We start from the raw sequence: 23,969 nt of genomic DNA on the forward strand, positions 1-23,969 counted from the left end.
AAATCTATGGTCTATCTTTGCAGACCTGCATGATCTGTTTCTGTTCACCTTGTGTCATGTTAATAAAGCCACAGCACCATGACTAAATCCAGAAAGACTCGGCTGTGTGGAGTCAGGCAGCAGATGCCAAATAGCTGATGGGACATACTTTCTCTAACGATTTTCTGCCAGTCATTTCTCAACAGAGCTTAAATGAACTGGCCAATTCAATTAAAATTGTATGTTGAGTCCTTTCTTAGGAGGTTCCTAGTTCCCCGTGGGAACTCCTCAAGTTTGTTTTTTGTTTGCTTGTCCCCTCTTCCCCCACAAAACCATACAACAAAATTATGGTGTGCGAATTTTAGTGTGTACTTGGGAGGATGAATTTGAATTCCAGAACCTGAGCCAAAAGCACTCAAAGACACGCCTGGCCCTGGGAGCACCATAAAGCCCTCTAGTAACAATGGAGGTTCTGTGCAAGGGACTTGGGATTTGACCTTAAACCCAACTGAGAAGATTGGTGATCTTTAATTTCTATGCCTTGAGCCAAACTATACTCCTTCTGTTTAATTTTAAATGATACTGGCACTGCAGGTACAAGCATTACCCTATCATACTGTGTACGTTGACTTATAGTATTTAGAACTGCATGAAAATCTGGATGCTGCCTATGATGACAGAAAGTGGGCGTGTACCGCGGACACAGAGTTTAGGGTTCCAGGCCTTAGAGTTCAGGGCAAAATTTCTTTTCTTTTTTTCAAAATGTATCATGGATCAAAATAATACTTCTGAAGAGAGATTCTAACGAGTATTATGTATTAAAATAGAAGCTGAAAATCTCGAGGATATGATGCACTGGCTTTCAAGGCAGTAAATGTCACAAGCCCCTGCCAAGGAGGTAAGGCAGACGTTATAATCCTCAGCTGACCCTGATCTGGTGGTTAAGGCAGAACTGGCGAAAAGTAGAGATTTTGAGAAAAGAAAGAGAGGAAGTAAATTTCTAGGGAGGTGCAAGAAAGACAGAGGCCCGAGGTGCCTGGAAGCCAGGCCAGAGTGGTTTCAGCAGATCAACACCAAGTACTTCTTAACTTTGAACTTGGCCTCAATTCTGTCTAGGCAACACTTGCCCTAAGAAGAACCGTTTGAGAAGAGAGGGATTCAGTGGAGACACACTCTTCCCTCACCCACGGTCATTGACCAGTGGCATAGACTAAACTCCTGCTCAGCAGTGTCTTGGGATGACTGGGTTGGAGGGCTTGCTAAGCCTTCTTGATTAAACTCATTTTGAGGGGCTGGAGAGATGGCTCAGCAATTAAGAACACTGTCTGCTCTTCCAAAGGTCCTGAGTTCAATTCCCAGCAACCACATGGTGGTTCACAACCATCTATAATGAGATCTGGTGCCCTCTTCTGGCATACAGGCACACATGCTGTATAAATAATAAATATTTTTTTAAAAGTCATTTTGAGTGAGGTTTATCGTGTTATATAGAAGGGAAATGCCATGGGTTGTACAGTAGGGACTGTGTGTGTGCACTTTTTCTTAGGAGTAAGGCGTTTTAAACAACCCTTTGAGGAGGCTGATTAAAGACACAGCAGATGCAGAACTCACTGCTGTTGCCCCGGCTCCAAACTCTCAGATCTGCCTCTGTGGGGAGTCGCTTGATGCATAGGGCAAGATTTGCCCTGTATTGATTACAGTAATGCGGAGGCTGTCATGTTAAGTCCGGGCAAGGTGTAAAACCCCATTTGGTAGGTGTTCTCCTTAGCCACTTTTAAGTTGGGTGATTAAACAGTGATCCCTGAAGTCTACAACATGACACCTTGCCCTTGATTTAGAAGTTGGGAGAGCAATGGCTGTCTACAGCAGACGCTGGCTTAGGTCTCATTTGTCTTTGTAGCGTTATCAGGCCTCCAGTAGATGTCAGTGTTACAGCCCGTGTTCAGCTTTTGGGCTTTGCTGAGTAATGTGTAGAGGGAGGCTCGGTTTGGGAGACAATATTTATCAAGCGTCTAGTGACAGTGCCTATTGCTTGGCTGCTGTGTACAGTATTAAATCAAATAACCCGTTTGAACATGTTTTATGGAAGTAGTTTTGCTTATTAGCATAAACCTCAGAAAACCTGACTAAATGTTTTATCGTTTCACGCACAGAAAATGTAAAATTTAAGTACATAAAGTATGCATTGTTTTTAATCCATTAGTGATACTTACATGTTCAACTTTGAACCTGAAAACAGGTCTTAGATAATCTGAATGAATTTTACTCAAATATATGTCACCAAATATGTGAGTTATTTTTCTAAAATTCCCTGTCAATTAATGTCTTATACCAGCTCAGTGATGTACAGCTCTACTCAATCTATTATCCAGAGTTATCATCAGAGGCTCCAAGCTAAGGGTTCAGTCCCATAAGACTTCCCCCACTTCAGACACCAGTTGGAAGGCCCAGGCTTCTGACACTTCTGACTGGTGATAAAGTTACAGTGACCTTATTCTATAGCTTGATTAGTTGGTGTAACAGTTCACAGAATTCAGGAAACCGTTTTACTTAAGGTTGCAGACTTACTATAAAGGTTACAACCCAGGAACAAAAAAAAAAAGAAAGAAAGAAAGAAAAAGAAAAAAAAAAAGAAAAAGAAATGAACGTGCAGTATTTAGTAAGGAACTCATGACCCCTGGCCTTGCCACCCTGCCAGCATCTCTATGGATTCACCAATTTGGAAGCTCCCTTAGCTTGTTTAGAGTTTTTGTGGCATTTACCGCGCGCAGTATTTAGTAAGGAACTCATGACACACACACACACACACACACACACACAGAGCTGATTAATTATTGGTCATTGGTGATTAGCTCAGTCTGGAGCCTAGCCCTCCCCAGAGTTTGTTGGGATGGAGGAACTAAGAGCTGTAAGGCTGGTCCCCCCTAAGCTACCAGGTTCTGCAGGTGCCAGTCTTATCTAGAAGCTCACCAAAATTCACTTATTAACGTAAACAGCGGCACGGGTGAAAGGCACTTGCTGTCACAACAAAGTTGGTTCACCCAGACAATTTTAGAAACTCTTCTGCTAGAAACTGGAGGCAGAGACAAAATATACGTATTTCTTTTTTACATCATAATATTTCTACTGAGTCTTTTAGTGCTCACTCCATGCATAATTACTACTTCTACCTCTGAGAGATGCTAGTAAGCCATGAGTGGGTGCCCCCATCCCACCCCCGGGATATTTTACAAACAGCTATAGCCAAAGGAAGCGAGGGGCCGTCTAATCTCTTGTTCTGAAGAAAGGCCCATTTCTGAATTTGGGAGCTGGGATTAACGAGATTAAAAGGCGAAAGAGTGAGTTAAAGGACAAAGAAGGTCACTTCCCTCGTGGTCACCATGCCAGGTGGCAGAACAGCACCATCCACGTGGTCCTTTGGTGGACACGGTTGAGGCCGGGTTGCTGAGCGTTCTAGCCGGCAACAGTGAGAAAGAAAGAAAGCACAGAGGAAGTGTGCTCACACCCACAGGGCCTGGAACCCAAGGAAACACACACCATTTTACTCATCTCATCGTTAATGCTCCGTGGCATTGCCACCTCTAACTTCAGGAAGACTGGGGAGATGGTGTGCATTTAGAAAGACGGAGAGCAGAGTTTGATGGGCAACTATGGTCCTTTCAAGTAAAGGGTGAGCGACTTGGTTAGTTTGCTTTGTCATGACCTCCAAGCACGGCTCTTGATGTCCTTTCCAGGAGGTGCATTCCGTGTACAGGATTCTGGCTGGGATTTTGAATATTGGCAACATTGAGTTTGCAGCTATTTCCTCTCAGCACCAAACCGATAAAAGTGAAGTACCCAATGTGGAAGCTTTAAGAAACGGTAACTAATGCTTGTGTGCTCCCTTGTCAAAGTGCGTGTGCCTTTCGTGTTCACAGTGTTACAACGCAGCTGTGACTCATCCTCCCACTGGCTCTAGAGGGTTCCACTAGTCAACAGTTCCTGGAAGTAATCCTGGGGAGCAGCAGCCTCTGCCCCTATGCTGCAGAACAGCAGCCCGCGGCAAGGAACTTTACCCAGCAGCTCTCCACCTTCTCTGGTTTTCAGAATCATTTGCATCTTAAAAAAAGAAATGTTAAAGTTTGGCCCCATTATGAGCCCATGGAATCTGCATCCATAAAAGAGAAAGTGGGGGCTAGAGAGATGGTGCAGAGGTTAAGAGTGCTGCCTGCTCTTCCGAAGGTCCTGAGTTCAATTCCAAGCAACCACATGGTGGCTCACAACCATCTGTAATGTGATCTGATGCCCTCTTCTGGCCTTCAGGTGTACATGCAGGCAGAGCACTGTATACATAATAATAAATAAACAAATCTTTAAAAAAAAAAAGAAGTGCAGTTGATAGAAGTTTAAGGCATTTAAAGACAGAGAGAGAGAGAGAGAGAGAGAGAGAGAGAGAGAGAGAGAGAGAGAGAGGGGAGAGAGGAAGTATCATGGGCCTATTTTGTAAGTTCTACTAGCAATCACGATTAAAGCAAGGGTGAAGACTCTATGGTTATAAAACAACTCCTAGATGAGGTGCTGCATACCTGCACCCACAGTGCTCTGGAAGAGGACACAGGAGGAGGCAGGATCTAAGGCCAGCCTAGGCTACAGAGTGAGACATTGTCCCCCAAATCATTGATTTCAAAACAAAACAAAACCCTTTTGGCCTGGCGGTGGTGGCACACACCATTAATCTAAACACTTGAGTGGCAGAGGTTGGTGGATCTCTGAGTTCGAGGCCAGCCTGGTCTGCAGCGTGAGTTCCAGGACAGCCAAGAGTACATACAGAGGAACTCTGTCTCGGGAAAAATAAAAAATCAGACCAGACAAACAAAAAATCCTTTCTGTGTTAACTTGCAGCAGTCTATTTAGGGTCTTTACTACCCTATGTGTTTGTGACTGTTTACTCTTGCAGTTTATTTGGTAAAAGACCGCTTCTTCTCCCTCCTCAGACCCCTCCCTCACACCTTTTCTTACTAAGTTTGAGGGCTCTGCTGCCCAACCCAGATGCTCCTTAGAGTTAGGGAGCTTGCTTGTCTGTCTTGAGCATGAACCCCCTGGAACAGAGCCTGGCCCACAGTGGATTCTGTAGGTGCTGCTTGGCATGGACTGTGGTAAGGGTGGCCCCATGTCTTGGATCACACTTACTCTTTGTTACAGCTGCCTGCGTGCTCTGCATCAGCCCCGAAGAGCTCCAGGAGGCCCTCACGTCCCACTGCGTGGTCACGCGTGGCGAGACCATCGTCCGAGCCAACACCGTGGACAGGGCTGCAGACGTCAGGGACGCCATGTCGAAGGCCCTCTATGGGAGGCTTTTCAGCTGGATTGTGAATCGCATCAACACACTTTTGCAGCCAGATAAAAACATATGGCAAGTCCGCTGGGAAGCAGAGGCCTGGATGCCAGTCTTCCACCGGTGTCTCTTTAGAGTTTGCAAGAGGGAACCTTAGGTCTACTTGGGTTTCCTTTAGCTGAAGGGCTCCAGCTTTAGCCTTTGAAAGCATCAGTGGGAACCAGGAGAGTTGAGCACTTGCTCCTGAGAGGATGACTGATGGAGCCATTGCAGGGAGGAGGCTTAACAGGCAGCTGGGGAAACCAGGTCCATGTCTGCCATCCACAATGTCGTCAGTGAGTGCTCTGCTACTTTTCACCTCTGTGAAGTTAACACGTCGTCCTCCTTGGGGGCATTTTTGGAAATAAATGAAACATTTTGTGAAGACGTTAAAGCATAGACTCTTTCTCTTGTGACTGCAGTTATGACTCCCTTTGCTCTCCTGAGCTTTAGTGTTTTTTCTATATTGTACAGGAATCGACACAGTTAAATTCTGAACTTTCCTTCCAAGCATGTTGTTGGGGGTTAGACAGGAGAATATATAGGGGAAGCCAAGGCCCCTTTTTGTGTGATCTACACAGAAGCTTCTGAGTAGAGTTTTGTTCTGTTATCTCTTTTAAAAAATTGTATACATATTACATATACATTATATTATATATAATTACATATTATATATTTATATATAATGTGTATATATAGTGTGTATATATAATTATATATATAATTTTTTTGAGGCAGGGTCTGGCTCTGTAGCACAGGCTGACCTTGAACTCCTGACAATCATGTCTTGGCTTCTCAAGCACTGAGGTTACAGGTATGTGTCACCATGCCTGGCTCTGAATAAGATCTTAAAAGATTCTATTCTTAGAAGATTCTATTTAATTTTTTCATTTTCAAAAAAAATTTTATTGAAAGTTTCAAACAATTGTGCCCGAGGAGACATCTCTCCCTGAGTGGCTCTCCATGATGGCAGACACGTGGACTTATATTCTCTTTGTCTTGAGGTAGCCGCAACGCCTCCTGACTTGTTTTCCTTCTCTCCCACAGCAGTGCAGGGGACAGGATGAGTGTGGGCATCCTGGACATTTTTGGCTTTGAGGATTTCCAGAGGAATTCCTTTGAACAGCTCTGCATAAACATCGCCAACGAGCAGGTCCAATACTACTTCAATCAGCATGTGTTTGCTCTTGAACAGGTAACAGTTGACTCCGAAGCTAAGACTAGTGATGGGGCGGGGGAGGAGATTGGGGGAGACTACCAGGCTGCCCACAATTTGAAGTAAAAACCTAGTTAGTCAGGCTGTCAGGTAAAAGACTACAGAAAAACCACTGGCGAGACAGTCCTGTCAAAATAAACAGTCTAAAGTTCGTCTGTGAGAAAAAAGGCCCAGAGTTCTGTGGAAGTGTATATTGAGTGGAGCTGGTGGCAGACCACGTATTTAACTCTTCCTCCAAAATTCTTCCATTTATATTGTTGAATATGTTTCATTCTCTTCTGTTTGGGCTAAAAAACGTCTATAATAGTATCAAAAAAGACACAGGGTGACCCTGAGCCCAAGACACGGATCCTAGGAGCCCATACCCACCACCACCATCTCCCGTTGTCTCTGTACCCTGTTCCCCAGTAATGGAGGGGTGTCTCCAGGGAGCAGGAAGGTATGTTCTTGAATTTCTACACATGCATGTCTACTCCCCCACCCAGCTCAACAGTGAATTTGACAATCTGAGAAGCTAGTGGCCCCAAGATGCCAGGGCCTTCTTCCTGCAGCATTAACCTCAGCAATATTCTGTGTCATGAGAAAGGAACAGGGAACAGAACCACCTGGGCGAGCCCCAGGGGTGCCTCAGACAACTTCCTGCATGGGGCGGGTGGGGGGATGGGTGGGGGCAGACTGTACTGTGAGTAGGTAAACATAAAGACAGTGAGGAAGCCGGGCGTGGTGGAGCATGCCTTTCATCCCAGCACTCAGGAGGTAGAAGCAGGTGAATCACTGTGAGTTCGAGGCAAGTTTGGTCTACAAAGCAAGTCCAGGACAACCAAGGCTACACAGAGAAACCCTGTCTCGAAAAATGAAAACCAACCAAACAACCACCCCCCCCCCCCAAAAAAAAAACCCCAAAGGCAGTAAGGAGACACACAAACTCTGAATATGTCTATGGAATCTGCATCACTGCTTACCTTACACAATACATGACTTTAGGTCTCCCCAAAGTCCTGCCGTTTCTCTCCCTAGGAAACATGGAGTTGCCCAGTTCGCTGCTCCTAAATGCTTCTTTAACAGAGGAATGAAACCATTGAAGTCACCGAGATGGCATGAGTTTCCTCCATGAGTTTCTAAGTGATGTGTTTCCTACTCAGAGGCCGAGGGGTAGCTTTTGCTGTCCTATAATAGGCCGCGTTTTAAGTCATACCCAAGCGCACAGCTTCAAGGCTGTAATAATGTAGATTCTTTTTGTTCTATGGCCCACACATACCCAGTAACTCACATGACTCAATAGGGCCACCCCAGAAAGCCTAGGCTGAAATGCCCTGGCCAGTTTCAGGCCAAAGAGTCACAGTCTGTTCCCTTCCAGATGGAGTACAAGAGTGAAGGCATCGATGCCATCCTTGTTCAGTATGAAGACAACCGCCCACTCCTGGACATGTTCCTCCAAAAGCCCCTGGGCCTTCTTGCACTTTTGGATGAGGAAAGTCGTTTCCCCCAAGCAACAGACCAGACTTTGGTTGGTAAGTACCTTTCAGGAAGAAAGTAGAGATGCTGAGAGGCATTAGGTAGACATGTTTTAAGTTTTGTTTTGCTTTGTTTTTAAAGATTTATTTATTATTTGTACAGTATTCTGCCCGCATGTGTGCCTGCACGCCAGAAGAGGGCACCAAATCTCATTATAGATGGTTGTGAGCCACCATGTGGTTGCTGGGAATTGAACTCAGGAACTTTGGAAGAACAGACAGTGCTCTTAGCCTCTGAGCCATCTCTCCAGTTCGTGTTTTAAGTTTTAAGAAGGAGTTTATCTGTCTTCTGACACTTAATGAGTTATAAGAGTACAGACCTTGGGGCCTGGAGAGATGGCTCAGAGGTTAAGAGAACTTGCCGTTCTTGCTGACAACAAGGTTCAGTTTCCGTCACTCATACTGGGCAGCTTACAGCACCTTTAACACCACCCACAGAGGCTCCAACACTGTGTTCTGGCTTCCTCTGGCATCTAGATGCATACAGTGCACAAATAAGCAGGAACACACACACACACACACACACACACACACACATACGCACATGCACACATACACACAAATACAAATTTAAATGTAAAAACTTAAAAATTGTTTTTTTAAATGAATTGCAGTGTCCTGGTAGGATCTGTGGCTTAAATCCATCACCACCCCATGCCCTGCCCATCCTCCTGTTTCTACCATCACAAACAATATTACTTCCTTATGCTTGTATCAGCTCGTCCTTCCTCTCAGTTCTCATAATCAGGACTCCCCATGCTCCCTTTCACACTTTATCTTAGCCCAAAGGCTCAGAAGTGGTCCTTCATATTCTCTCCACAAACTTGTGTCATGGCTTCACTAGGGCTCCTGTCTACCTCTCGTTCCCAGACTCACAATCACCCTCTTCTCTAGACATTTCTGCTGCTTTAGCCTTTCTAAAACCACCTTTTCTCGGGTTACTAGTATTTTCCAGGTAGAGATATACACCTCTTCCTACCATCATCTAAAGTTCTCTACTTTTCATCTATCTATCTACTTATCTATCTATCAATCATCTATTTACCTATATATCTATCACCTATCTGTCTGTCTGTCTATCTACCTATCGTCTGTCTATCTATCTATAATCTATCTATCTATCTATCTACCTATTATCTATCTATCTATCTATCTATCTATCTATCTATCTATCTATCCATCCATCCATCCATCCTGTCTCATCGTGTGTGTGTGGGGAGAAGTCAGGATAGTTTGTAGTCATTGTTCCTATTCCTCTACCTTGTGGGGGACTTGGCTCCTCAGGCTAGTGCCTGCGCCAGCTGACCCATCCTGCCAGTCCATATGCAAGTTCCCCGTCTCCGCCCCCTTCCTGCTCTGCCCTCATCCCTTGTGAACTTTTTTTTTTTTTTTTTTTTTTAAGGAATCTTCAGTTTAAATAAGCTTTGGTCCTTATCTATACCTTAGAGGGCCTGGGGCCCCAGTTCCTTGTCTGCCTTTAGAACCTAGCACAGTTCCTCATGCTGAGCTTTCAGTCATGCCCACGGTAGTGCAAAGGTTGTTTGTAGGGGAAGTGAATAGAAAGTTGCAGGCTCTCTCCTCAGATGGAATTGGACATATGGGAGACTCCCTTCAGGGTGTTGCAGTGTCAGCACCGGTGGATGTCTCTATCTGGACATTGCCCGGATGAAGTTAACCTGGGTTTATCTGCCCGGCTGGCCTATCTGCATGTTCGGGAGCTCCTTGGCAGGGTCCCAGATTGTCCTGGGTATCCATACTTAGAACTTCCTAGAGATGGGAGAGAAATGTGGCATCCTAACAGCTAAAGCAAGATAAGATGTGACATGTCCATCCCAGCAGGGCTGCTGGGGGCTGGTGTGAAAGCCTTTTATTCTGTGTGTCTGGCTGGAGGAGCAGACTTTTGTCTGAAAAAGCAAACAAGTCCCATTGTTTCTCTCCGACATGAAAATCCATATAAGTAAATTTTAAAATATTTAATATTCATGCATACATAGGGCATGTTTGGATCTTTCCCCTATTCCTCCCCCCCGTCCCCCAATTCTCCCTTTATTCCTCTCTACCATTGCTTTCCCTTTTCAACATCATGTGTGTGAGCAACCCCCTCCTCTCTAATACCCTCTGGGTCCATTGAGGTCTCTATTATGCATGAGTGTGGGGCCATCTCTTGGACCATAGATAACCTCTCAGGGCCTGCACCCCTGAAGAAAATTGGCTCCTCCTACCCCCCTAGCAGCCGTCAATTGCCAACAGCTCCTCAGCTAGAAGAGGGACTTCACAGGCCCCTCCCTCAGGTTTAGATTTTTGGGTTGGTTTGATCTTGTACAGGTCTTGTGAACTGTGGCAAAGACATAGTCATAGATTGCACGTTGGAGCCGTTGTCAGTTCACGCGTGCAACTGCGTGTCATGCCCTGGCACTGTCATGTACAGCAAACACTGTTTTCAGTACAGACATCTACTCCCTATAACTCTTTCTACCCCCATCTTCTATGATGATCCCTGAGCCTTGAAGTGTGTGTGTGTGTGTGTGTGTGTGTGTGTGTGTGTGTGTGTGTGTGTGTATGTGTATGAGGGGGGGTGTCCCACTTAGGAATGAGCACCCCAATCTCTTCTCTGTACACAGATAAGTTTGAAGATAACCTACGGTGCAAGTTCTTCTGGAGGCCCAAAGGAGTGGATCTCTGCTTTGGCATTCAACACTATGCTGGACCGGTGAGTGGGGCAGGAGCTACAGGACCTAAGAGTGGCAAAGTACCTGTGTCCCCCTGCGGGGATGCTCATGAAACCCCTTGCAGGCTGCACTCTCCTTTGATTCTAAGCACAATCCCCAAGGGTCCTCGGTGGTGATGTTTATAGATTTGGTGGCCTGTGGAGCTGCCACCTGCTTCCTGCCCTGAAGGCTGGCCCAGAACTGACAGCTCTCCTGGCAGGATCATATCACAGCCTTTGCAGGGTCTCATGGTAAATGTTCACATTCTGAAGTCATTTGGAGCGTAGGTGACATGGGAAAGTCGGTAACACAGTGGGGCCCTTTTGTAGCACTTTCAACATGCCTATGTGCCACCAGAAATGTGTAGTGAAAGGACACAGTATCGTTCCTCCAGATGGCAAGATGTCACCACGTGAACTGGAACTGCCATTTTTTCATGTATCATGCTTCAACTCAAGTTCCTGACTGACTCAAGAAATTGCCCAGTCCCAAAGCCAACAGCTTATTGCTGTGTTCCTCCAGAGAAACCAACTAAATTGTGACCAGTTCCTATGAGGTTTATTGAGCCCTAGATCCAGAAAATGGGTGCGGCTCAGTGAAAGACATTTGGGATTATCCTGTTGATGGATGATATATCCAAATTATATTCCACATTTATATCCTCAGTTGAAAGTGAACTTATCTTCCGTATCCTCTATGTCTCTCTTTCTTGTCCTCTTCTTGTTACTGCTCTTCTCATCTTGTCCATATATATATATATATATAATTGGCCAATTTTTAATTGGCTTTCTTACAGTTTCAGAGGGTGAGTCCATGATCATCATTGGGGGAAGCATGGGAGCAGAGTGGGGGGGGAGGCTGGCATGGGCTTTTGAAACCTCAGAGCCTACCCCAATGACACATCTACTCCAACAAGGCCACACCCCCAATCCTTCCTAAACAGTTCCACCAGACTGGGACCCAAACATTCAAGTCTATGAGACTATGTGGGGCATCGTCGTTCAAACCGTCACTCCTTTCCAGGGATTTGCGGAATAGCCCTTAAGATATCTCTAAGGTGGATTCCCTTCTTGCTGAGAACCAAGAACCACTTTGAGTGAACACTCCGACTCCCTGAGTGCTTTGAGAGGCAGTGAGGGCATGATGGCCATGACCTAAGAGTCCATCTGCCCTAGTATGATGGCTGCCTGACCTCAGTCAGCCCCTCGTTAAGCTCCTGCTTGCCCGTCAGTAGAATGGGGATGGACGTTTCACACATGATGAACTCTTGGTATTTTAACAGTTTTTCTAATGTGCTATATCTTCAAAAAGATCCTTTTCTTCAAAGATAGCGGGATGAGAAGCTAAGACAAATTGACCTGTCAGAAATACAACTTCTCTCTTTCCCTTGGTCCTCTGTAGTCAAAGGCTGAGTGTAACAGGAGGAGTTTATATCTAGTATGGCGCAACAACTACCCAGACAACCTGCCAGTGTCTCTCGCCGTCGTCAGTTGCCTTTTGTCACCTTGCATACTTGACTGTCTCTTTTCTAGGTATTATACGATGCTTCTGGATTTCTTGAGAAAAACAGAGACACCCTCCCTGCTGATGTGGTTGTAGTCCTGAGGACATCTGAGAACAAACTCCTTCAACAACTGTTCTCGATCCCTTTGACCAAAACAGGTACCTGAGAAACCCCAAAAGCCCCAGTCTGACGCCTGTATCAGCCAATGTCGCCTATATGAACCAATGTGGTGTCTTTCAGTCAGTGTCTAAATACTGTCATGTGTGCACTGCCAACATCAAGGCACCCCCCCACCTTTAAAAGACTTGTTTCATTGTATGTGTCTGAGTGTTATGCCTATGTACACATGTGCATGCCTGGTGCCCACAGAGGTCATAAGAACCTATCAGATCCCATAGAACTAGAGTTAAGGATGGCTACGGATGGTTGTGATCTGCGGTTTGGGTACTGGAAACCAAATCTGAGTCCTCCACAAGAGCAGCAAGTGCTCTTAACAGTTGAGCAATCTCTTCAGGCCAACACTGAATCTCTTTAACCAGGGTCACAGTTCTAAGTTCCAGAAAAGAACATGACTTTTTTTAAAATTAGCTCCTGAGAAGAATTGTATACACACGTGCACACACACACACACACACACACACACACACACACACACACACACACACACTCCACGTCAGCTCTTAGACTTCTCACTTTCTCTCCTTCTTTTTAACTTTTTTTTTTAATTAAACTGTATATTATTATTAATCCGCACTAAGCATCTAGGCTAGACTTGGCTTATCTGGAATTATTGAGACAATCCTTTCTATTCATGTAAGATCTCAAGTAAAGAGGGTGTGGCACATCAGAGATCTTCTGATCATGAGCCCCTCAGAGATGACCTGGTCCAGTTCCCACCCGGAACCCAATGTCTACTCCGGCATTTCCCTAAACAACCCGGAACATTCCCTGGCTTCGCTTCCTGACAGTCAGCTTGAGATGTCGTTCTGTGGGCCCCCATGCCAGAAATCAGTAAGCTAGGGCCCCACTTGGGAGTTCCCAACTCTTTTCTGTCTTGCCAAACGGATTCTCACTGGGCCAAGCTCCTTTGATGTACCTGGATCCAGCTGCCTCCATCTGGGCAGCCAAATCGGTCCTGTTCTCCCAGCTCTATGCTCAAGCGCTTTGCATTTTTTGAGGCCGTTTGGATGCAGCTGTGAGTGTGCTTTTATGAATGAGTGGGAGAGCCTTTTTTAAAAAACCAGTCTTTCCTTCTTTTTCCTATAATCATTGGCACCCGTGTCTCTCACCTGTGTCCTCTGCAAGTCAGAATGGAATTGTCACTGTGTCTAATTTGTAGCTGAGCGCATATCATGCAGAGCAATAAAAATCGTGCATTACGGGAGAAGGAAAAGCTAGCCTATACCCTGCGCTGCATCTTAACTTGATGAGGTAACTTAACTTCCTTCAGTCTTGCCCCTATGGTACCCAGCAAAAGTCTGCTGCCAGCTTCCTCTATGGATGCTTCTTGGCTGCAGCCAGGATTAACCCATACAGAGCTCTGGGATCCCAAGGGCAGGTGTGGGCAGAGCTGGCTGGTGTCTCCCCACGGGTGCTATGACTCCTCTGCAGCTCGTTTCTGGACAGAAGCAGAGATGATGTTGGTATTAACAGAGCTAATAGTCTCTGAAATAAAAATCTATCTGGAGGACTCTTCAGCTGGCACTCCCACTGTCCCAGAAACGTGAATAAGGACTTGTCAAATCTGTTCACAACTTTAGAATTTATCCTTTTCAACCTGCAGCAAAAGAAAAGCAAGCTCGCAGTCCTGAGCACTGTGTGGCTCTACGCAGAAAGCAAGGCTCTGCAGTGAGCCTTTCCTGGAGGCACCCAGAGGCAGGAAGGAAACAGCGAAACCTTTTGTATTTCTTGATTTTTAATTCTTTTTTTTTTTTTTTTTTTGGTTTTTTGAGACAGGGTTTCTCTGTGTAGCCTTGACTGTCCTGGACTCGCTCTGTAGACCAGGCTGGCCTCGAACTCACAGCGATCCGCCTGCCTCTGATTTTTAATTCTTAAATTGTCTTCCAGAGAGCTTATCACTTTTTCTAAATTGTACCTGGAAATGGAACCCCACATCATCTAGGAGTAACAAAAGTGGGAGAGAAAGAGAGAGAGAGAGAGGGAGGGGGCGGGAACACAAAGGTGATATTCTAGCAAGCTTCTTGTGATTTTGAGGTGTGGTGTATGTACCATGTTACTAAATTTTTTAATTGAAAATTCATGTCTTTTCATAGTCTGAATAATATTAAGAGGCCACACATAAACATCAGAACTAACAGGCAAGAGTCTGTTTGTTTGTTTGTTGCTTTCTGAACTTATTCATGCAAAAACGCATTCAGTTAACAGACAGGAAACGTCTGCTGGTAGCCTGGTTCCTACTGAGACAGCAGAGTTAGTACTGTGTGTTAGTAGAGAAACTAGAACTTTCTCGTGCCTTCACTTTCTATATGGAACTGCGCCCCAACTCATTACCTTATAATGGTACCAAATTCCATTCCCAGCCCCAATGTGGTGGCTCAGAACTGTCCCAGGAGATCTGATGGCCTCTTCTGACCTCCATGGGCACCAGGCACACGCATAGTACATATACATACATGCAGGCAAAGCACCCATCCATATAAAATAAAATAAGTAAGTCTTTAAAATATATAGCAACAAACATACAAGTGGCACCTTAGAAGACACTGGCCGTGCTCTGGTATTCTGGCTTCTTATCCCAGCAGTGGGTACCTGGACACTTGCTTCATAACAGTCACTATGCTGTGAATTTATGCTTTGCACACTCTTCCATGGACATTCGATTTCATAGTAATATGGGCTTTTGCCAAAAGCTAAGGAAAGCCCCTTAAAATTCAAAGGAAAACTTTAATTTCATTATCAAAGAATTCCTTCCAGCTAAGTTCAGATTTCCTGGGAGCTAGACTGATACTGTCCTTTGCTTCCAAAGTCAGGCATAAGAGCACCCCAGGCTGGCTTTCTTGCCCTTTCAAGGGAGCCTCTTCCCTGGGTGGCCAGGCAGGTGGCACTCCCTTCAGAAGTGGACACAGAAAAGATGTATCGGCTTAGTCTCTTACTAAGGTTGAGAAGATCAATACCTGACTCTGTGTATGACTTTGTTAGCGTTCCATGACTATAACAAATACCAGAGATAACCAACTCAAAGAAAAGAGTTGTTTGTTTGTTTATTCTCCCAGTGTTGAGGTTTCAGTACATGGTCAGTTGGTGCCACTTGGGCAGCACATCATAGCAGGAATTCCTGGTGGAGCAAACGTGCCTTTGTCTTGAAGAAAAAAAAAAGAGCAAGTTTCTATCACTCCCTTTAGGGAGACACCTACATGGATTGAAGACCACTCACTAGTTCTTGCCTCTTAAAGGCTGTACCTGCCTGTAGCACCGAGCCTGGAGGCCATGCTGTGACACAAGGGTCTTTTGGAGACACTCCACATCCAAGCTACAGCAGGAACCATGGTGTGAAATCAGAGGTGGTAACCATACAACATTCCCCCCCCCCACTGCCTCCTTCAACTTTCTGGTCCACACTGACCACTAAAGAGAATGAACATGCAGAGTGAAACTGTGAAGGCTGGGGTGGCCAGGGGACAGCCTCACTCCTGTGACATCTGGTGGGAAAGATGCCTGTGCTGAGGGATGCTCTCACTCCAAGATTCCCAGTCACCACTGGGTAAGCAGAGGCAGCCATAGTCAGCGTGGGTTCCCCCCCCCCCCCTTTGGGCGTGCTGACGTGGCCGTGCTTTTGCCTGCAGCTGCACTAGTTTCGGGCATGGTAATATCTCCTTTGTAATTCTTCCTATTGACTAGAAGCTCTGCAGTGGGTTTATGGGCAAAACTTTGACATGGCAGCAGAAATACAGTCTACCCTTTCAGCTGGGACTCCTCAAACGGAATGGTCCAGGCAGAAGAACGTTTAAAGGAAAGCTATTCAAACACAGTGTCTGGGCACGCTTTCCTGTTTGGAAAATGTCCTGTTGTTTACTAGAAAACTGGAGAAAGGTGCAAAAGGCTTGGGGAAGGGAGGAGACGAGGTTTAAGAAGAACTGGAAAGACTCATCATGTAGGAACCAGGCCCGACTAGGCTGCCTGCCTGTCTTGCTGTTTCATGTCCTGTTTCTAGCAGCTTCCACATCTGTGTTTATCTTGGTTAGCTAGTCATGTTTACTGCTCTGAGAACCCGCCCCTCCCTTCCTCGAGACTTTTCCTCCTGTGTGCAATCACCTCTTGAGGGATTTCACTTGGGAGGAGGATTCCTGTTTGGCTGCCTATAAGAAGGCTCTTTGGAACTCTGAGGGGGAGAATAATAAACCGCTGCCGTGGCTGCTGCTGTGGCTGCTGCTCTCTTAGCACGAAGGACCCACTGTGTTATTGTGTGTGTGTGTGTGTGTGTGTGTGTGTGTGTGTGTATGAGTTAAATCTGCAGTCCCTCGCCCTAGACTCGGTACCGCGGTGGCACAAGTGCAGGTTCCACAGAGATTAGGGAAAGAAGGGAGGAAGCTGACGGATCGGATCACCCAGGGAAGCTGGCCAACGCCTCAGGGAGGTAAGAAATGGGCGTATTGGAAATAGGTGCCGCAGGTTCATCCACAGTTTTGGTGGACTAGTGATTACGGCGCCGGGAAGATAGGTGCCGCAGGTTCGTCCACGGTTCTGGTGGGCTAGTGATTAAGGCACCGGGATTAAGTATGAGAGTGTTAAAGATTTTATAAAAAACAATAGAATTGAGTAGTCCTTGGTTTATGGTATCGAAAGAGCTAAATATCCAAGATTGGGATCAGGTGAAGTCTGATCTCCAGAGGACTTTATGAAAAGAAGGGTCCAACAGTGTTCCCATCACTACCTTTTCGTTATGGCATCTTGTTAGAGATGCGCTTAGGAGCGAGGATGAGAAAATAAGAGAGCAGCTAGGAAGTTTGGAACTTGCCCCAAATGAAGTGCTGGAGGAGCAATCTGTAAAATCTTTGGCCCCGTCTGAGATTGCCTCTGATATATCTTCTTCTAATTCTGAGGAGGAAGAGGCAACTTTAACCTCTGTACCTCCACCAGAGTCACATTAACACCTCAGATGGGCACCCAAGCCACTGGGACAGGAATTTTTGGTCCATTACCTGATGGCTCAGTGGGACTGTTGCTGGGCCGAAGTAGTGCCCTTATGAGAGGTCTTAAAGTTATTCCTGGAGTCATTGATGCTGATACAAGGGGAGAGATAAAAATTATGGTGGAAACTACTAAGGGTATTCTGGTGAAATCCCTCAAGAGGTAATCGCACACAGGAGGAAAAGTCTCGAGGAAGGGAGGGGCGCGTTCTCAGAGCAGTAAACATGACTAGCTAACCAAGATAAACACAGACATGGAAGCTGCTAGAAACAGGACATGAAACAGCCAGACAGGCAGGAAGCCCAGTCGGGCCTGGTTCCTACAATTTCTACATTTGAGTTAACGCGAAAGAAACCAGAAGGAAAAACAAACAAGTAAACGAGAAGGAATGCTCTGTAACCTCAAAGGCAAGGCCCGTTTCAGACCCGAGAGTGGAGTTCTGCCTCCATTACCTTCCGCAGGAGGTCGTGCACTTCTTTCTTTGGACTTGGAGTTGTAGTAAAAAGAACGCTCGCTCTCGCTCTCTCTGCTTCCATTTGTTGCCTTTTCTATTTAGGGTGGGGGCGAGCAGTGTCTCCCACCTTATTAAGGCATATTTATACTATATGGCACTGCTCAGTTCTTCAAGTTGGCGGAATCCTGCTTATGTAACTCTCACATTGAATGGCACTAAGCCCTGCAGAGGGCACCAGTGGGTCACCCTCTCTCGTGGTGGTTTCCATCTCTCCTTCTAGCTGGCTCCTTTGCTCTGACAGTAAGCAGACAGGTCTGGAAGAGAACCAGAACAAAGTGACTGAGTCTCCAGGCCACACACAGCACAATGCTTGGTTCTTCCGGAAAGGAGGCCCAGGTGACTTTTGTCCCTGGGAGGGTCCCTTGTCACATAGAGGGACTCTCTTCTTCCTGTGTAACCTGAGAGTGGTGTGGACCCCAAGTCAACAGATAATCACTTAGCTAACAAAAACACCAAGATCTGGTTCAAGGACTTTCTAGAAGGAATAGAAGAAAGTTCCAGCCAAAAAAGTCAGAGACAAGTAGTGCTGTAGTACTAATGTTTAAAAAAAAAAGTATGTATATATGTATATACACACACACATTTTATATATATATATATATGGCATCGCACACACACACACACACACACACACACACACACACACAGAGGAGTGTAAATGAGAAATGGATGTCATGAATCACAATAGGGAAGAGAAAGTTGTGCGTTAAGATGGAAAAGCATGTCTTTGACTAAAGGATGGCTTCTCAGAAGAAGTTTTTGATTTTTTTTTTCCAATAAGAATGTAGAGAAAAATCAGTCTGAGAAGGAAGATGTATCCATCATTAGGCCAGATGCTGCAGATGTTAAGTGGTGTGTGTGTGCGCGCGCGTCTGTGTGTGTGTCTGTGTGTGTGTGTGTGTGTGTGTCTGTGTCTGTGTGTGTGGTGGGTGAGTAACTGAACAGGACACGGAGGGAAGGACGGCTTCAAAACAGAGAGATGGCGTGAGGAGGGAGAAAGATGGGAAAGGCACTGCAAGCCACTCAGCAAGGTGGACTCGAGATGCTGGTTTGATTTTCTGGAGGCAGAACAGCTTCAGGATGAGAAGGGCATGAAGGGCAGGCCGATTGGAGGCAGCATTTCATTCATACTGTCGCACACAGGCTCCACAGCTCAACGCACTGTAGCAGCCAGTAACTGAGAGGCAAGGCTTTCAAGCTGGCAGGCCTCATGTTCTCCTGGAACATAGAGCTAGGAAGCCATCCTTAGAGATGGGTGCTCATAGACAGGTGTGTGCGCGGGTCTTCTGACAGGTGGAAATACGGGCTGTTCTGTCACTGATGAAGACTCATGTGACGGTTCCTGATGTTACACAGTAGAGAAGCTGAAGTCAGGGAAACACCTTCCCCAAAGCTGTCTTGTTGATGATCAGACTCACCAGAGAAAGGTCACTGAGGAAGACGAAGGATCAAGTAAGGCAGTGGCTGCTGGTCAGGAGATTTTTCCAGCACCAGCCTCAGGTACGTGGCATCCTGTGTCAGGAGAAGGGGACTGTCAGAGTCAGTCAACTAGGAATAACAGAAATAGTAAATGTTATTGCACGGGCCCCTCGTCTCCCAATGGACAATCGGAGCTATGCAGTTAAGCGCTTTGGTCTCCCTAGCACTGCCTCTCTGCCTTGTGATCATGCTGTGTGCCTCTGTGCCTCACGCAGAGCTGCCTGAGAGACCTGAGATAGAGCTTTCTGTTGCATGTGTATGCAGAGTGCATACATACCCAGTACTCCAAAGTTACTTAGCAGATGTCACTCTCTGGAAAGGACTTCTGCTCCCCACTCCAAGCCTCCCACCATAACTTACTTCCTCCCACCACCCCTGCCTCCTAGTTTATTCTTGAAAATTCAATGCCAGGCTTCACTCCCTCAGGGGAATTCCGGGTTGGCCCCTCTGGGATGTGAGTTGCTGGAGACAATGGAAGGATGGTGCTTCCTCCCAGCTGCTGGAGAGGAGCTAGCTTCATGAGGCTCTGTGCAGTCCTGGGGCGGGGGGCATGGGGGGGCTGGCAGCAGAGGGGGCCTGGGCATTTGTGAATGGCATTTCCTGGTAGTCCCGAAAGCCTTGAAGCACACTAGAATGGTGGATGGTCTGTGATTTACTCTGCTGGCAGCCAGCCTGCCAGAGCCTGGGGTTTCTTTTAATAAACTGAACTTCAGAAGGAACTCCACTCAGAACCTCATATTCCCAGTCTAGAGACAAGTGTGAGGCTTCTAGCACTCACTGGGGGGGCAGCTGTGACTACACTCCCTCTGGCATCTGAAAGTGATTTGGGAGCCTCCCAGGGAGGAGGGCAGCATGGGGTCTTCCCCTGGAGGCCCAGGACAGATGGTGCCAAGCAGTACCAGAACGCAGGAGCGAGTGTCCTGGAACCTGGCCTAGGGCTCCTCAGGGCTGGGTGGACATGGGCACCCACTCCAGATCACTACTCAGGGTCCCTGTGGCCTGGAGCTTCAGAGGCTTGTGAGTTCCCCAGGGGCTCCAGGCTCCCTGAGCTGGCACAGGTGGAGAAGGAAGAAGTGGCCATAGCCACAGGAGGAACCCCACTCTCTCCTGGCTCTTTCTCTGCTTGTTAACGGCTTTCAGTCCTTGTCCATGAGGATCTGGTCTTCATTAGACTCCACAAGGCCAACTGTGCAGTGCAGTAGAGTGAAGGAAGCCACCCTTGAGATTCTCCATGCTCCTCCACTTTCTCCAAGCTCACCCCACCTTCTCCACTCTCCCCCACCTTCTCCACTCTCCCCCACCTTCTCCACTCTCCCCCCACCTTCTCCACTCTCCCCCACCTTCTCCACTCTCCCCCACCTTCTCCACTCTCCCCCCACCTTCTCCACTCTCCCCCACCTTCTCCACTCTCCCCCACCTTCTCCACGCTCCCCCACCTTCTCCACTCTCCCCCACCTTCTCCACTCTCCCCCACCTTCTCCACTCTCCCCCACCTTCTCCACACTCCCCCCACCTTCTCCACTCTCCCCCACCTTCTCCACTCTCCCCCACCTTCTCCACGCTCCCCCCACCTTCTCCACTCTCCCCCACCTTCTCCACTCTCCCCCACCTTCTCCACTCTCCCCCACCTTCTCCACACTCCCCCCACCTTCTCCACTCTCCCCCCACCTTCTCCACGCTCCCCCACCTTCTCCACTCTCCCCCACCTTCTCCACTCTCCCCCACCTTCTCCACACTCCCCCCACCTTCTCCACTCTCCCCCCACCTTCTCCACTCTCCCCCACCTTCTCCACGCTCCCCCCACCTTCTCCACTCTCCCCCCACCTTCTCCACTCTCCCCCCACCTTCTCCACGCTCCCCCCACCTTCTCCACTCTCCCCCCACCTTCTCCACGCTCCCCCCACCTTCTCCACTCTCCCCCCACCTTCTCCACTCTCCCCCCACCTTCTCCACTCTCCCCCACCTTCTCCACTCTCCCCCCACCTTCTCCACGCTCCCCCCACCTTCTCCACTCTCCCCCCACCTTCTCCACGCTCCCCCACCTTCTCCACTCTCCCCCACCTTCTCCACTCTCCCCCACCTTCTCCACACTCCCCCCACCTTCTCCACTCTCCCCCCACCTTCTCCACTCTCCCCCACCTTCTCCACACTCCCCCCACCTTCTCCACTCTCCCCCCACCTTCTCCACTCTCCCCCACCTTCTCCACGCTCCCCCACCTTCTCCACTCTCCCCCACCTTCTCCACGCTCCCCCACCTTCTCCACGCTCCCCCACCTTCTCCACGCTCCCCCACCTTCTCCACACTCCCCCCACCTTCTCCACGCTCCCCCACCTTCTCCACTCTCCCCCACCTTCTCCACGCTCCCCCCACCTTCTCCACTCTCCCCCCACCTTCTCCACGCTCCCCCCACCTTCTCCACTCTCCCCCCACCTTCTCCACTCTCCCCCCACCTTCTCCACGCTCCCCCCACCTTCTCCACGCTCCCCCCACCTTCTCCACTCTCCCCCCACCTTCTCCACTCTCCCCCCACCTTCTCCACGCTCCCCCCACCTTCTCCACTCTCCCCCCACCTTCTCCACTCTCCCCCCACCTTCTCCACGCTCCCCCACCTTCTCCACGCTCCCCCCACCTTCTCCACGCTCCCCCCACCTTCTCCACTCTCCCCCCACCTTCTCCACGCTCCCCCACCTTCTCCACGCTCCCCCATCTTCTCCACTCTCCCCCACCTTCTCTACGCTCCCCACCTCCAGGCCTTTATGTCTTGATTTCTCTTCTCCAATCAGATGTAGCAGTTTCAATGTTTCTTTCCTCTTAACACTGTGCAGTTTCTCGCATGCCATCAGGGAGGCTTGGAAGGCAGCCAGCTAGCTGAGGACCCCCTGCGCTGGGATCTGGCTGCAGCATCCACAAGTGCTGAGGGGCTTTGCTCCCAGAAAGGCTTCAGTAAGAAGGGGCCCCCACCAATTTCTAGCCCAAGCGCCAACTTGATTCTCAGGGATTTGAAATGTCTGTTAGCTTCATCTAGAGAAGAGATATGTAAAACATTTCAATAGTGTATTTAAAGTCATAGATGAAAAATATTATTTAACATGTAAGCAGCATAAATTGAGACCTTTTACCTTTGGTACTGTCTTCAAACAACTTAGTGCAAACCAGCTACATTTTACATGCTCAGTGGCCGCTATGTGGCTGGTGTGCTGGGGAAATAAATCATTGCCCAGCCACAGAACTGCCTTGAACTTGCTCTCAGAGAGAAGTGCAGCCACATCAAGATGACAGTGGTCCTCCTCGAGAAAATGCCAGGTGACAGGCCAGAATGCTGCTGTTGATTCTTTTCTTTCTTTTTTTTTTTTTTCCTCCTCGATTTATTTATTATGTATACAGTGCTCTGCCTGCTTGTACACCTGCAGGCCACAAGAGGGCGCCAGATCTTATTACAGGTGGTTATGAGCCACCATGTGGTTGCTGGGAATTGAACTCAGGACCTTTGGAAGAACAGTCAGTGCTCTTAACCTCTGAGCCATCTCTCAAGCGCTGATTCTTTTCTTTTAAATTTTAGTCATTTTTAAAATTATGTGTGTCTGAGAAAGATAGAACACCATGTATGTTCAGGTGTCTCTGGAGGTCAGAGAGAGGGTGTCCAGTCCCCTGGGGCTGGAGTTACAGGTGGCTGTGAGTTGCACCTGTGGTGCTGGGAGCTAAACTCTAAAAGACCAGCAAGTGTTCTTAACCGCTGAGTCATCTCTCCAGACCCCTGTTCCATTTGTTTATCGAATATATAGATTTTAATGTACGGACTTCCAACCATTTCCCAATATTAGAGAAAAATTATTGTTCAAGTTCCGCAGAGTTCCAGAAAGTGTACCACTTCTGTGGCTCTCATCACACATAGACATGTCTAGAATGTTCAGTATGACACGGTGCTTCTCAAAGCTTCATGAAATGAAGGAATTGTAAAGTCTAAAGGAATTCAAGATAATGGAAGGATGTGTGTGTGTGTGTGTGTGTGTGTGTGTGTGTGCACAGACACACACACACTCATGTATGTGCATGTATGTTCTCTGTGTATACAGTACATATCTGTCTGCATGTGCTGGTATAGATGCATGCGTGCCCGTGTATGTGGAAGCCAGAGGTCAACACTGAGCATCTTAATGTCACTCTCTTCCCCACCTTTGTTTTTGTTTGTTTGTTTTTGGTTTGGTTTTGTTTTGTTTTGTTTTGTTTTTTTGAGACAGGGTTTCTCTGTGTAGCCTTGGCTGTTCTGGAACTCACTCTGAAGACCAGGCTGGCCTGGAACTCACAGAGATCCCCTGCCTCCTGAGCGTATGCCATCATGCCTGGCTACCTTATGTTTTTGAGGCAGCATCTCTCACTGAACCTGGAGCTTACCACCAGTTCATCTAGAATGGCCACTTAGGAAGCTGCAGGAACTGTCCCGGACATCCCAGCTCTCCAGTGTTGGTGTTACAGGCATAGGCTGGCTCACTGGTCCAAGTGAGAGATTTTCACCATCAAACACTGCAGAGAATATTGATTATAAAAGCCCAAAA

General features: G+C 47.4%; 1 protein-coding gene across 1 annotated transcript in view; it reads left to right on the forward strand.

The window, feature by feature from the left end:
- MYO3B (myosin IIIB) overlaps window positions 1-23,969 on the forward strand; it is a gene marked incomplete at its 5' end in the record, with an annotated part of 203,853 nt that overhangs the window by 14,494 nt on the left and 165,390 nt on the right. Inside the window, 6 exons of the mRNA XM_084798988.1 lie at window positions 3,714-3,840; window positions 5,161-5,371; window positions 6,380-6,527; window positions 7,906-8,059; window positions 10,684-10,772; window positions 12,303-12,432. Coding sequence (XP_084655114.1) covers window positions 3,714-3,840; window positions 5,161-5,371; window positions 6,380-6,527; window positions 7,906-8,059; window positions 10,684-10,772; window positions 12,303-12,432 — 859 coding nt within the window. The remainder of the gene's footprint in view (window positions 1-3,713; window positions 3,841-5,160; window positions 5,372-6,379; window positions 6,528-7,905; window positions 8,060-10,683; window positions 10,773-12,302; window positions 12,433-23,969) is intronic.

This window comes from Acomys minous (genome assembly GCF_964271855.1).
Source record: "Acomys minous genome assembly, chromosome: 10".
Taxonomy (NCBI): Eukaryota; Metazoa; Chordata; class Mammalia; order Rodentia; family Muridae; genus Acomys; species Acomys minous.